The 14,148-nt window shown below is 55.9% G+C and overlaps 1 protein-coding gene across 10 annotated transcripts in view; it reads left to right on the top strand.

Moving 5' to 3' along the window:
- ATP2B4 (ATPase plasma membrane Ca2+ transporting 4) overlaps positions 1–13,555 on the top strand; it is a 57,292-nt gene extending 43,737 nt beyond the window's left edge. For 5 of the 10 annotated variants that reach the window (XM_066203802.1, XM_066203801.1, XM_066203797.1 and 2 more), the window contains 5 exons: positions 698–909; positions 1,668–1,775; positions 2,035–2,217; positions 4,349–4,438; positions 9,303–13,555. In XM_066203802.1, the coding sequence (XP_066059899.1) occupies positions 698–909; positions 1,668–1,775; positions 2,035–2,217; positions 4,349–4,438; positions 9,303–9,593 (884 nt within the window). In that variant the 3' untranslated portion in view covers positions 9,594–13,555. Of the gene's footprint in view, positions 1–697; positions 910–1,667; positions 1,776–2,034; positions 2,218–4,348; positions 4,542–9,302 lie in introns of all 10 variants that reach the window. The other 5 variants (XM_066203806.1, XM_066203805.1, XM_066203804.1 and 2 more) reach the window with 3 other exon arrangements.
- Positions 13,556–14,148: the final 593 nt, after the last annotated feature.

The raw sequence follows: 14,148 nt of genomic DNA, 5'->3' as shown, positions 1-14,148 counted from the left end.
TGAGCCCGCGGCCACGGGGGGCCCTGGGGGGAAAAAGAGAGGGAGAAGGGAAAAAGGGGAAAGGGAAAGGAAAGGAGAAGAGGAAAGAAAGGAAAGGGGAAGGAGAAAAGGAGAAGAAGGGAAGGGAAGGGAAAGGAGAAAAGGAGAAGGGGAAAAGGAAGAAAGGAAAGGGAAAGGAGAAAAGGAAGAGGGAAGGCAAGGCAAGGCAAGGAGAAAAGGAGAAAAGGAGAAGGAAAGGGGAAAAGGAAGAAAGGAAAGGGAAAAGAGAAGAGGGAAGAGGGAAGGGAAGGAAAGGAAAGAAGAGAAGGAGAAGAGAAGGAGAAAAGGAAGAGGAGAAGGAAAAGAAAAGGGAAAGGGGAAAAGGAAAACGGAAGGAGCAAAGGAAAAGGGGCAGAGTCCCCTCCCTGCCCACAACCCACCAAGGGCACCCTCGTTGTCACTGTCCCGGCGCCCTCATGCAGGACAGAGCTTTGTGAGCGATGGGTGGGGAGCAGAGGGGTGACCCAGAGAGGGTTCTTTCGCTCCTGGATGCAGAGATGGAGCTTCTCATCCTTTTTAAGGATATTGAGGTTCAGCCTGGCTGGCGCAGGGTCAGGCTGCCCTAATCCTGAAGGAAAGGAAGCAGAAGGAAAAGCAGCATCACCTCATCCTCTGCTCTCTTCCCCCTTCCCCCAACTCCCCATTTCTTCCTGCTCAGGGGAGAAGTTTTTCGACATCGACAGCGGCCGGAACGCCCCGCTGCACTCCCCGCCCACCGAGCACTACACCATCGTCTTCAACACCTTCGTCATGATGCAGCTCTTCAACGAGATCAACGCCCGCAAGATCCACGGCGAGAGGAACGTCTTCGAGGCCATCTACCGCAACCCCATCTTCTGCACCGTGGTGCTGGGCACCTTCGCTGCCCAGGTGAGCCCCCGCGGCCGCCTCTGCCCTGTCCCCTTGGGGCTTGGTGGCACCAGAGCCGGCCAAGGGTTGGGTGGAGCGAGCTGAGCGGGTGGGAGGTGTCCCTGCGCACGGATCTGGGTGGGGTTTAAATCTCTGCCGGGCCAAAACGTCTTGGGGTTCTGTGGTTTGGGGGGTAGGGAGTGTTGGGAGGGGGGATCTGGTGGTTCGGGGAGTTCCTGGCCTGGGTGTGAGGTCCTTGCTCCTTTTTAGTGTTCCACAAAATTCCCAGCCTGGGTGTGAGGTCCCTGCTCCTTTCTGGTGTCCCATAAATTTTCCAGCCTGGATGAGAGGTCTTTGCTCCTAAAATTCTCAGCCTGGATGTGAGGTCCCTGCCCTTTGCTGGTGTTCCACAAAATTCCCAGCCTGGGTGTGAGGTCCTTCCTCCTTTCTGGAAGGAAAAATGCCAAAAAAATTCAACAAAAGTTCCAAAAAATTTGCATGAGGTCCTTGCTTCTAAAATTCCCAGCCGGGGTGTGAGGTCCTTGCTCCTTTCTGGTGTCCCATAAATTTTCCAGCCTGGATGAGAGGTCCTTTGCTCCTCTGTGGTGTTCCACAAAATTCCCAGCCTGGGTGTGAGGTCCTTGCTCCTAAAATTCCCAGCCTGGGTGTGAGGTCCTTGCTCCTCTTGCAGTCCCAGGAGAGGGATAAGTGTGGCCCAAGGGGACCTTTCCACGTCCTGGGAGCTGCCCGGGGTGTGACTCTTGTCTCCTGCGGTGCAGATCATCATCGTGGAGTTCGGTGGGAAGCCCTTCAGCTGCTCCGGGCTCACCCTGAGCCAGTGGTTCTGGTGCATCTTCATCGGAGTGGGAGAGCTCCTGTGGGGCCAGGTAAGGGCCAATCCCAAAATCTTTGCCTCCCTGCCCGTGTTCTCCCCGGTTTTCCTCCAGGGCAGCTCTTTAGGAAGGTGTTCAGGAAGGGGCTGATGCCCCACCCCACCCCAGCAGCAAGAGGAGGTCCCTCATCCCCTCCCCATGCCCACCCTGCTGCCGAGGGCCACACCCAGCAGTGACAGTGACATCCTGGCAGCTCCCCGGGGCTGGTGGCACTGCCACCACCTCGGCCTAACACGTCCCTGAACGTCCCCAGCTGATCTGCACCGTGCCAACCAGCCACCTGAAGTTCCTGAAGGAAGCCGGGCACGGCATCACCAAGGAGGAGATCCCCGAGGAGGAGCTGCCCGAGGACGTGGACGAGATCGACCACGCCGAGATGGAGCTGAGGAGGGGACAGATCCTCTGGTTCCGGGGGCTCAACAGGATCCAGACCCAGGTACCCAGGGCCAGCAGGGCCGGGGGGGCTCTGCCTTCTCTGTCTCCTCCTGTCTCCCCCTCTCCAGGGGCTGTGTCAGCGCACAGGTGACGCCTGCTGCTCCCAGCCCGGGCGCCTCCGCTGCCTGTGCCTTTCCAGGGAACCGGGGAAACCTGGAATTTTGGGGACAGCTAGGGGTGGTGGGGAGCTTGTTCTGCTGCAGACACTGTCCGGCTGCGGACACCGTCCTGCTGGTCAGCAGGAGGCTGGACGTGCCACTGATGGTCACCTCGGCAGCACAGGAGGCTGTGAGGGGTCCAGGCTGTGCCGTGCTGCTGCTGGGATGCTGTTCCCAGTGGGAATGTGCCCGGCAGGGATTTGCCAGCACGAGGCCCCCCGTGCCACCCCTCTGTGCCAGCTCCACACCCGGAGCTCTCGGCCCCACGGCACGGAACGGGGAGAAATTCTCTCCGTCTTCTTTTTGCATCCGTTGGTTTTCCCTTAACTTTTTTTTCCCTGATTTTTGCCTTTTTTTTCCCCATCCCCAAAGGGGTGAGGTTTTTTTGTGCTCCCACCAAGCAGGGAGAGCTCTGTGCCCCTCACTTTCCCTGGAGGCCAGGGCAGGGCTGTCCCACGGAGGGAAGTCCTGGTGTCCCCAGGCACGAAGAGCTGGGACAAAGGCACAAAGAGTCACCTTTGTTCCTCCTCCTTTCTGTCCCTGTGACAAACAACCAGCCCGGGGACAGGGGCTGGGGCAGAGTTAACTTTCCCTTCTCTGTGAGCTGCCACCTCCACCGTGTCACCTCGATGGCTTCAAGGTGAAGCTCAGCCTCGACTCCCGGCTGGCTGTGAGCACCGAGGGGTTTTCCTGGGGGTAACCAGCGCTTCTCTCACAGGAACAACATGCTGGGAGCTTCCAGGATCTTCTGGAAGTGGCCCAGATGGAAATCTGGGAGCTCTGAAGGGCTGCAGTGCCAGAGGTGTCCCTGGGGCCGAGCCTGGAGCCTCCCAGGTGTTCCCCTGTGGTGGAGCTGAGCTGAGCTCTTGCCACATGAGAAATGCTCCTGGGTGCTGGAGCCTCTGCAGGGAACTGAGCCTTGGGGAGCTCCTGTCCCTGCTCAGGGTGTCTGAAAAGGGCACGGGGCTCTTCCCCCCAGGCCAGGGGAAAGGAGGGACATCAGAGTGGGGCAGGAGCTGAGCCCCAGGGCTGGGGCTGCAGGAGGTGTCCAAAAGGTGCCACAGGGCTGGCATGACCCGGCCACAAAGGGCCCAGGAAGCCACGGGTGCTGCTCAGCTCCTCAAACCTTGGGACACGACACCCACAGGGCAACCATGGTGCATCCCCTGCAGCCCTGAGACCCGGGAGAGGGGCTGCAGCACCTCCTGGAGCCCATGACACCCACATGGTGCATTTCCTGCAGCCCTGGGGCCCGGGAGAGGGGCTGCAGCACCTCCTGGAGCCCATGACACCCACATGGTGCATTTCCTGCAGCCCTGGGGCCCGGGAGAGGGGCTGCAGCACCTCCTGGAGCCCATGACACCCACATGGTGCATTTCCTGCAGCCCTGAGGCCCGGGAGAGGGGCTGCAGCACCTCCTGGAGCCCATAACACCCACATGGTGCATTTCCTGCAGCCCTGGGGCCCGGGAGAGGGGCTGCAGCACCTCCTGCTGCCACGGCAGAGCCCATGGAGCATCCCCGAAGCATCCCTACAGGGCTGGGGCACCAGCAGCCCTTTCCCACCAGCTGCCCACTCGCACCTCTGCCCACCTCTCTGTCTCTCTCCGCTCCTCCTGCAGATTTTCGGGATCACCCCCCCGGGTGTTTTCCTCTGCCACTGCCTCCCTCCAGGGCCTTGTTTTCCCCGGTGGGGGGACCAGCCCTGCCGCTCTCGCTGCCGTGGGACGGGCAGAGCTCTCTCTGCTCCCCCCCAGCACCACCGGCAAAACCCCACGCGGGTTTCGGGGAGCGTGGGGTGGTGTGGGGGGGGCTCTCTCCTCTTTTCCTCCTCCTCCTCTTCCTCGCCTCTCCATCCTCCTCCTTGCTGTCTGTGTGTCTGCCCGGCCTCCCTGCTCCCTCCCCTGTCCCCTGTCCCTGTCCCTGTCCCTGTCCCTGGCCGGGCGTCGCTATCTCACTCTCTGGTTCTTTGCAGATGGACGTAGTTTACACATTCCAGACCGGCGCCTCCTCTTTGCAGGGAGCCCTCAGGAGACAGCCTTCCATCGTGAGCCAGCACCACGATGTAAAAAATGTTTCTAGCCCAACCCATGTAGCTCTTTCCTCCGTCAATTCCACTCCCACCACTTCTGCTGTTGCTGCTGCTGCTGCATCTCCTCCTGCGGGCAGTGAGTGATGGTCTATTACAATGCATGACTTCTAATAACCACAGAGAGCACCTGCACCCACCTAACCCCGCCTGTTCTCTCTCCCTCTCAGCCTTGACTCGCACACTCAGTCCCCAAACCTGAAGGACGGGGCGGGCAAACCGTTCAAAAACCACCCCCCAGGTTTTTTACGCTGTTAACAAAGTTACGAACCTTTCTGGTCCTTTTTTTCGCCCCGGTTCCTTGTTGCTTCCTCCAGTTTTACCTCTTCTCCTCCTTTGCAGGGCTGGTGTTTGAGCCCACCCCTCCTTGAGGGCGGGCAGAAATTGGCGGTTCTTCCTCAAAAAAAAAAAAACCAAACCCCCGAGTTCACGAGCATTGCTGGGAGAAGGGCAAGGCTGAGCCCAAATCCTGCTGGTTCTGCCCGCTGCCCGGCCCTGGCACACCCCAGGGATGGGCAGAGGCCTGGCTTGGAGTCTCTGTTGGAGGCAGAGTGGCCGCTGGGACTGTCCCCAGGGCCGGCTGAGCCACGGGGAGGAGGGACAAGCAGGATTTGCTCCTGCCGTGGCTGCTGCCTGTGGGCAGCCCTGCCCGTGGCTCAGCTGGTGACACCTCGGGGCTGCTGTCCCCTTCTCTGTCCCCACCTGGGGACTTGCATGGCCTGGGGACAAAGCTGAGCCATCCCTGTGCTGCCCTGGGGACATCCCCTGGGGCTCTGTGGGGACATCCCCGGGGGCAGCCACAGGATCCTCGGTGCCCACCTTGCTCTGCACGCTCTGGATTCTGGGGTGTGCAGACACTGCTCTGCATGGAAAGGGGCATGGAAAACAATTCCCGCTGGATCCCAGTGGGAATTCTGGACCCTGGATCTGGCAGTGGGTTTTCAGACCCTGAAAGAAAAGCCCTGTCTGGTGCAGAGCCTCTCTGTGTGTTCATCGTGGGCTGCTCTGCCCGTGCTGGATCCCAGGGTGTGCAGACGCTGCTCTGCATGGAAATGGGCATGGAAAACAATTCCCGCTGGATCCCAGTGGGAATTCTGGATCCTGGATCTGGCACTGGGTTTTCCAACCCTAAAAATGGCCCTCTCTGTGTTCACCATGGGCTTCTCTGCCCACACTGTATCCCAGGGTGTGCAGACACACAACTGTGCATGGAAATGGGCATGGAATCCTCATTCCTGCTGGATATCAACGGGAATGCTGGATCCTGGGTTTCCAGACCCCCCGAGAAAGGCCCTGTCTGCCGTCAAGCCCCTCTGTGCGTTGGTCGGTTGGGCTGGTGAGCACGTGGCCGTGGGTTCTGTCTGCAGGCTGGGAGCAGGGGACGTGTCCCTGCTGGATAATTGGCTTTTTTATTGCACAGTCACTTATCCCCGTTCTCCTCTGATTAGAGAAATACCCTCGGTGACTTTCTGGAGAGCTTTCAGGCTCCGCTGTTTATGCACTGTGGGGGAGGAGAGAGAATTTGGGATAATTTTGTTTTCTCTCTGTTTAGCTGACTCTGAGGCTGGCAGCTGATTGAGTTTAACCCCAGCGATCCTGGAGCAGCACAGCTGCCTCCTGCTGCCGCCTGCATCTGGGGAAAAAAAAAAACAACCTCCCGGGTTTTCTAATGGGATAAAATCTGCTTCGAGGGGCTCAGAGCAGAGGGGTTGGGAAGGGGGATGAGACCAAAATGCAGCTTTTTTTGCAGTCTGCGCATCCATGTTTCCCCCATTTTTGCAGCGAGGGGGCTGGAAAGCTCGGCTAGCTCGTGCAAACTTCACACCAGGAGCTAACCCCAGGTCTCCAAACCTTCCCCGCTCTTTTCTTGCCTGGATTTCTCTTCGTTTTCCCCTCTGCTGCTTCCCTCTCTCCCAAAGCTCCTCTTCCCTCCACGCAGATCCGTGGTGTCCCTGTCCCGTGGATGAGTTTTTCCAGGGCTGGGCTTGCCGTGTCCCTCCTGGAATTGCTGGAGAGGTCTGGGGAACGATGCTGAGGTTTTGCAGGAATTCTGCCCCGGATCCAGGGAGCCGGGCAGAGCCAGGGCGGGGGGATGTCATTCTCTCCCAGCACGTGGAGGTTTCACGTTTCACGGCAGTGAGTTCCAAGCGTGGAGGTTGTTGCATTTGAGGTTTCCAGGTGGAGAGGAGGCGGGAGCCGGGCCGTGGGTGGGAGGGAGGGGAGGGAGGGGCGGCTCCAGCCTGGAATTCAGCTTTGCCTGGCTCATTCAGAACACATTTCCTCGCTGTTCCCTTCCTTTTGACGAGGGAACAGCTGAATTCATCTCGCAGCGGGCGATGGAGGAAGGAGGAAAATCTGAGGGAAGCTGCAGCAGGAGCTCCTTGTGGGGGCTGAGAGGGGCTGGGCAGGAAACTGAGCACAGATTCCTTGGAATTGCTCCAAGGGAGCCTTCTCTGCTGCTCTGGACAGATCTGCAGTGCTCTGGAGGTGATTCCTTGGGAGACGAGATCTCCTGGTCCCACAGGAGCTCTGCTCCACTGTGGAGCTGCTCCTAAATCTGAGCCTGTAGATGCCACCTCCTCGTGGCTCTGGCAGTCCCTGGGCTCTCCTCGGCCACCTCCTCATGGCTCTGGCAGTCCCTGGGCTCTCCTCGGCCACCTCCTCGTGGCTCTGGCAGTCCCTGGGCTCTCCTCGGCCACCTCCTCGTGGCTCTGGCCGTCCCTGGGCTCTCCTCGGCCACCTCCTCGTGGCTCTGGCAGTCCCTGGGCTCTCCTTGGCTTGGTTGGATTCGTTATCCTTGATCCAGTTGGTTTTTTAGGGGTCAGGACTTGCTGTTCTCAAGTCGTTGCTGATGTGACAGGTGATCAGTCCGGGGTGGCCTCGCTGCTGTCCCTTGTCCTGTCCCTTCAGCTGAATTTATCCAGGGTCATCAGTGCACAAATCCAACTCTAAGCTGGTTCCCAGCTCCCTCAAATTCCCATTTTTCCAGGCCAGTGGTGCTCCAGCACTGGGGATCCCCAGCCCAGGCTCGTCCCCTTGGTGCTCCAGCTCAGGTGTGTGCCCTGCTCCCCCCGCCAGGAGCTCCTGGGGCTGCTTCCAGCTGGGGTGAGCCGAGCCCATGCCGGGAAATTCCTCCCGATCCTGGGCCAGGTGCTAAAGGAACTTGGAATGGCATCCCCGGTGAGAGGGGGCAGGGAGAACCTGCAGGGTTCCGGGTGCAAGGAAGGAATTCCCTGCTCTGGTTTTGTGGGATCCGAGATCCTCAGGAGGCGTTTGGCTGTGCTGGGGGCTGAATTCCAGGGACAGTTGAAATAAAGGGACAGTTTAGCCCAGCCCATCCCACCAGGATTTGGGGTGAGGTCTCTGCTCCCCCCCCACACCTGCAGCCCACGGAGGTGGCAGAACCAGACAACTTCTGGTTTCCTTCACCACCAAGGGGATTTCAGGATCGTTCCCCCCTCCAGCTCTGCTCTCTCCGCTCCCTCAGCTGGGGAGGATTCCCACAGGGATGCTGCTCCCCTGCCCCTTTTGTGGGATCTGTGGATCTCCTCCCTTTTGTGCCGCAGTTTCAGCCATGGGGACACCAGGGAGCAGGCAGGGGATGTTCCTCAGGGGTGGGGGAGCAGGTGGACGCAGCTGAGGAGGAGCAAAGCTCCTTCCACAGGGCAGGAGACTGAGCACGACGACTAAAATTGCTCCAGGGAGTTTTCCCTGCCGCTTCCAGGCGTGCTGGACAAACCTCCAGGAGTCTGGAGGTGATTCTGTGGGAGAGGAGATCTCCTGTTGCTTCCCTAAAACCCCAGCAGAGCTGGGATGTGACACGTGTCACCCACCTGAGCCAAAACCCGTGAGCTGGAAGGGTTTGAGGCTGGAATTGCAGAGGATGTGGAGGGAGCAGCGGATCCACTGGGAGCCACCAGAGCTCTCCCTGGCAGTGCAGGGGAGGTGGCAGAGCCATCCCTGGTGCTCCAAACCAGGCTCCGCACCTCCTGCTTGAGCCTGGATTTCGGTGGAGCTGCCCCCGAGGGGTTTCCAAGGATTGTGCGTGTGGCTGGAATTCCTTTAAAACACCCAACAGAATCTGAGTTGGTTCCCAGCTCCCATCAAATTCCCGTTTTTCCAGTTCCAGTGGAGCTGCCTTTGGAAACCAGTGGGTCTCCTGCAGGTGCAGGGAAGCATCCAGAGCTCGGGCAGTGTGGGGAAACCCAGTTCCCTCCTCACGGCGCCCACCTGGATCTCGCGCTTCCCGCGGGCTCCAAAAAACCCGGAGACGCCTTTGGGAACCCCCAATTCCTCTCCAGAGGTGTAGGGACGACCCTGCCCAACCCCAGCCAGGCCTTCCCGCAGTAGTTTTCCCCCCCGCTGTTTGCCTAACCCACCTCCTTTTGGAGCCGTAGTTCCCCCACCTCGTTGTCCTCGTGTCCGTGAGCGCGCACACACACGACACACACACACACACGGATTTAACGAGCGGCTAATTAACGCATTTTGGCTTTCCGTCCGTCCAGACCCGTGGTGTTGGGGTGGCGGGTTTGAGTCGTCCCGTGTCTTTTCTTGCAGCTTCTGAGGTGGGTTCCCACCACCCCCGTAGTGCCTCACTCTGACCCCAGTTCACCGTAGATGTCTCATTTTTTTGTTTTTTTGTGTTTTTTTTTTCTTCTTTTGACCGAGCTGTCTGTTCAGTGGTGGTTTCGTTGCCTGTGGTCGTGCTGTTGTTTTTTCTTTGTTCGATGGTTGTCCTTCATCATTTTATTTTCACTTCCTCCCTCGAGCCCTGCCCTCTGGCAGCCCGACTGACGCCCTGTTTTTTCTTCCCCACGCCTCCCCCACGCCCGCCCAGATCAAAGTGGTGAATGCGTTCCGTAGCTCCCTGTACGAAGGCCTCGAGAAACCCGAATCCAGAAGCTCCATCCATAACTTCATGACTCACCCGGAGTTCATCCTGGAGGAAGACGAGCCTCGGACACCATTCCTCGACGGCGCCGAAGACGAGCCCGAGCCCGACGGACTCCAAAAGCGAGGTGGGGGCAGCCTGGCGGGGTCAGGGAACAGGAACAACAACGCCGTGGACAGCGAGTTCAGCTTCCCGGAGCCCGGGAGCCCCTTCCACAGCCTGGAGACGTCTGTTTGACCTTTGGAACTTGGAATTCCCCCTCCTCCTCTTCCTCATCATCATCATCGTCCTCGTCCAGCTCGGCGCTGTGTGATCCCGGCACCAGTAACTGATCACACGCTCCGTGTCAAACTGCTCATGCCTGTGTCATCATCTGGGTTTTGTCGGGGTTTGTTTTTATTTGGTGGGGAAGGGGAGGGGTGTTTATCCGGTTTTCATTTTGTTTTCATTTTGTTTTCATTTTGTTCTTCTTTTTTTTTTTTTTTTTTTTTTTAACAGTTCTTTAGCAGTGGGAACCAGAGTACCACCACGCTGGGTGTTGGGAGAGAGACTAAGCCAAAAAAAAAACCCAAAAAAACCAAAACAAAAAAAGCCAATTGTGCATCTCCATCCCTGATTTTCCGTGGTACTCGCCCAGGGGAAGCTGCCAGGTTCTTTGCTCGCCAAGAGTTGGGCGCCAGGCACCCGCAGCCGGGGGCTTTTCACTTTGGAAAAATGCATGTTCCAAGGAAATTCGAATTGTTGTAGTCTTACACGCCCTCAGCCCCAAGGCTGGGGGTGCACTTGTGACTTGATTTTATTTTCTTTTTTTTTTCTTGTTTTTTTTTTGTTTGTTTGTTTTGTTTTTCCACTCGTGGTTTTTAGGGTTTTGGGGTTTTTTTCTTCTAATGTTGGGGTTTGCTCTTTGCTTGTGGGATTTGCCCCCCCTTTACCCAGTGGGAATTGGGGAGAGGGGCAGTCACACTCCAGTGTGAAAATTAAGGAATAAACTAAAAACTCCCAGCCCAGGGGGAAGGCGTTTACTCCCAAGGTTGAGAGATCCAGGGATGCCCACCAGTCTTCCACCTTTGAGAAATGGTACCTGGGCTTTTTCCAGCTCCCCCTCTGCGCGTGCCCACACGTTTTTCTCTCCCTCTCTGGCTCCAAACGGGGAGAGGAGAAATGAAGGTGGCTCGGCTCTGACCTTGCCAGAGGGGAGAGATTCTGATTTTCCTGCCGAGGTGGAGGTGAAGCCGCCAGGGGGAAAAGGTGGGGAGAACCCCCCCAGGTTGTGAGGGCCGCGGGGGTTTTTAGGAGAGGCCTCTCTGCTGCTCTTGGTCAGGGAGGGAGCTCTTGCTGAGAGGATTTTTGCAGCTCTCCCAGCTCCTGCCCTCCGGAGCAGAGGGATTTTTGCCCTGTTCCTGTGCTCTTTGGGGTGTGCCAGCACCCTCAGCCTCGCAGCGCCGGCTCCGGGGAAGCGCCGAGGGATCCGGGAGGAGGCTCCAGCTGTGCCCAAAAGCCACGGGAGGCTGAGTGGAGAATTCTCAGGGCACAGCAGCTCCTCAATCCTGGCAGGGATCAATCCAGCTGTCTGGTGATCCAGTGGAAGGCAGGGAGGCCCGTGGATGATCCCAGATTTTCCCGGAGGTTTGGCTTGGACGGCTGCAGGTCCTCCAGGGAAGGTGCTGCTGGAGGCTTGGCCTCACTTCGCTGCTCGTTTTTTTTTTTGGAGGTCGCCTCTTCCCCTCGAGCCCTGCCTCACCTCCACCGCTGGGAATAATCCAGTGAGAGTCCCTTTCCTTGGAGCTGGCTCTGGATTGTCCCTCTGGCCATCCCTGGAGCAGGAGACGGGGCGTGTGGGCTTCTCCTTCCCCCCTGCTGCAGGCTGTGACCTGGGGGAAGCTCTGCCACCTCCCTCCTCTCCTCCATCCCCTCTGGCTGGCCTGGGAGCCAAGGGAACGTGCTGGAATCGCCTGCCCGAGGTCATTCCCATCCCTGGGAGCGCAGAGAATCCCATAATTTTATTTTATTTTTTTTTTTTTGGGAAAAGGCTGGCTCTGGCTGGGTTCTCCTCCCCCTTTTTTTCCCCGTCAGGAACGCACAGCGGAATCTCCCGTGCCTTGTCCGAGCACTGCCTGCAGCACCTCCTGCCACGCCAGGGCCCAGATCTTTGCCAAGATTTTTTTAAGTGTTCCTTAAAAAAACAAAAAAAAAAAAACCACAACACGAACCAAGTGTCTTGTTTTTCTCCTCCCCTCCCCCTGGCATCACCTCGTCCTTCCCGTGCGGTGGGAGGAGGAGGAGGAGGAGGGAAGGACGAGCTCGTTCCTGCTGAGGAAAAGTCCTTTTCCCCCCAAAAAATCCCAAATGTCCCGAGTGTCCCACCCTGGTGCTGGCGAGCTGGGCTTCGTTCACTGCCAACAGCAAAGAAGAAATTGCCACCACTGCCCGTTCCCAGTGCAAATTCAGTGCCCACCCCATGCCCGGCTCCTCCTTGCCTCCCTCCCCAAAATAATAACCCAGGGGAGAAAGAGGGGATTTTGGGTTAAACACCAGGAAAAAAAACCCAACAAACCAACAACAACAACAACAAAAAAAAAACCCCAAACAAGGGGTGGTTTTGGGGTTTCGGTTCTGTGCTAAAGGTGACGTTGCTTTAAAAAAAAAAAACAGCTAAAAAAAGAAAATCACTTTTTCTATTTTAAATACTTACAGAAAAACCTAAAAAACCACAAAAAAAAAGAAAAGAGATATGGTGTGCTTACATAAATATTTATTAAATACTTTTTTGGGGGGATGCACCAAATTTATTTTTTTTTCTTTTGATATTTTTTTTTTAATACCTCAGACCTGTTGAAACAAAAACAAAAAAAAATTAAAAAAAAAAAAGAAGAAAGACTCAAACCAACAACAACTTCAAGCCAACTTTGGAAGGCTCTCAAAAGTCACTCCCAGGAATCTGTGACTTGGCAGGGGTTTGCCACAAAGGGTCTGGTCGTTCCTTTCGTTTGCTCTATTTTTTGTCGTTCTAGTTTCCATTTTAGGAGCGGGGTGGGCGGGGAGGGGAGGGAGAAATAAAGCTCTATAAATATTATGCAACAACAAAAAAAAAGTAAAAAAAGAAAAAAAAAAAAGAGGAAAAAAGAGAAAAAAAAGTCTAGTTTTCTTTAGCTCAGAAACTTGATATTTTTACGTCAGCCATATGTATTTTGTTTAAAGAAAAGAAAAGAAATCTCGAAGTCCCGCCCACTGCGTGAGGGCAGTTGCGAGGGACACTTTAATTAATTCCGTGGATTAATTAATTAATTCAGCCATCGGATGCCAGTCAGCTTCCTTTTCTCTGAGCAGCCATCTTTCTACTAGCCGTGAGTTGGATGACACAAACGGGGTTTTTTTTATATAAATATCTATAAATTATGTTGGTGTATGGCTGGTCGCTTCGAGTATAAATGTTTCTTGTGCAGATTTCCTGTAAAGTTGCTTTTTTTTTGTTTGTTTGTTTTTTTTTTTTAAGTTATAGTGATATCCTGGCAGCAGCTGACTCTTGGCTTAAGTTATTGAGGACATTACACACAAAAGAGATTTGGGGGGGAGATTGGTGCTCCAAGAAGAAAATAAAATAAGGCATGGTCGGCGGCACGGACTTTTCTGGGGACTCTCTGCAACATGCCTTGACTAAGGGGGAGATATAAATATATATATATAAATATATATTATTATGAATAATTTCGGGGGGGAGGTTGGTTTGGGGTTTTTTTTTTTCTGTGCTTTGTTTGAACTGCCACGAGTGCGCACGGAGCAGGGGAAGGGCCAGCGCCATGCCCCCCGCCCCGCCAGGAAGCCAAGTCACCCCCTCCCCTCCTCGCTCAACTTTGCCTTGGAATGCTTCGTTATTAAAACACTCTGAACACCCTCCTGCCATCCCGTCCTTGATCCCGGCAGGCCCCCCCCCCCCCACTTGGTGGCGGATTTTCCGTGGATTTTGTTTTCTCCCCACCGTGGGAAATTGGCGGAGTCGGTACCAAAGACATCCCACCGCGGGTTTGCTGGCCAGGCAGCTCTTGGAGGCGTTTTCCTGCTGAGGTTTTGATGATTTGCACAGGGAGAAAGGTGTGGGGAGGGGGTTTAATTAAGTTCACTCTTTTTTTTCTTCCCAAAATTGTTTTTGTTTTTTTTTTTTTCTTTCTGTGCAATAAAGCTTCCGAGTGAAATTTTTCCAACCGATCTCGAGAAGGGAACGAACTAAAGCGCGGTTTTACCATGGGCGGCCTTCAGGGCTTTTCCTTGCCCCCGGGGGCTGGAGGGCTCAGCCCCTCTCTGAGGGTGACCTGGAGAAAAAAAAAAAACAAAACCAACCCATCCCAAATGCAGGAGGGCATCTCCGAGGTGCCACTGCCATCTCCTGTCACCACCCCGAGTCCCCCGGCAGGTTTTTGTCCCTCTGAGGGGACACCTGTGCCTGCATCGCTTCTGTTCCATCCCCAACCCCTCAAGGAGCTCCGAGCCCCCAAAACGCCCTCCTGCACCCCCAGATCTCCCCTTGGGACATGGGAGATCCTGTGCTCCTTTTCCTGCTCCTTTTCCTGCTCCTTTTCCTGCTCCTTTTCTACCCAAACGGGGCGATTTCGGCACCTCCTCCTCTCCGGCATCACCCTCACCCCGACTCTCCCCCGCTCCCCAAATCCCCCAGTTTTCATCCAGCAAAACCCATGGCTAAAACTGCCTTTGGTTTATTTCCTTCCCCTTCAATAAATATATATATATATACAGTCTGAACTCAACATTTATGTGTGTGTATATATATTTATCCAAC

This window comes from Chamaea fasciata, unplaced genomic scaffold, assembly GCF_029207755.1.
Source record: "Chamaea fasciata isolate MVZ Bird 193981 ecotype frontalis unplaced genomic scaffold, bChaFas1.0.hap1 SCAF_25, whole genome shotgun sequence".
Taxonomy (NCBI): Eukaryota; Metazoa; Chordata; class Aves; order Passeriformes; family Sylviidae; genus Chamaea; species Chamaea fasciata.
Note: the sequence above shows the minus strand (reverse complement) of the source record. Positions and strands in the feature narration are given on the sequence as shown.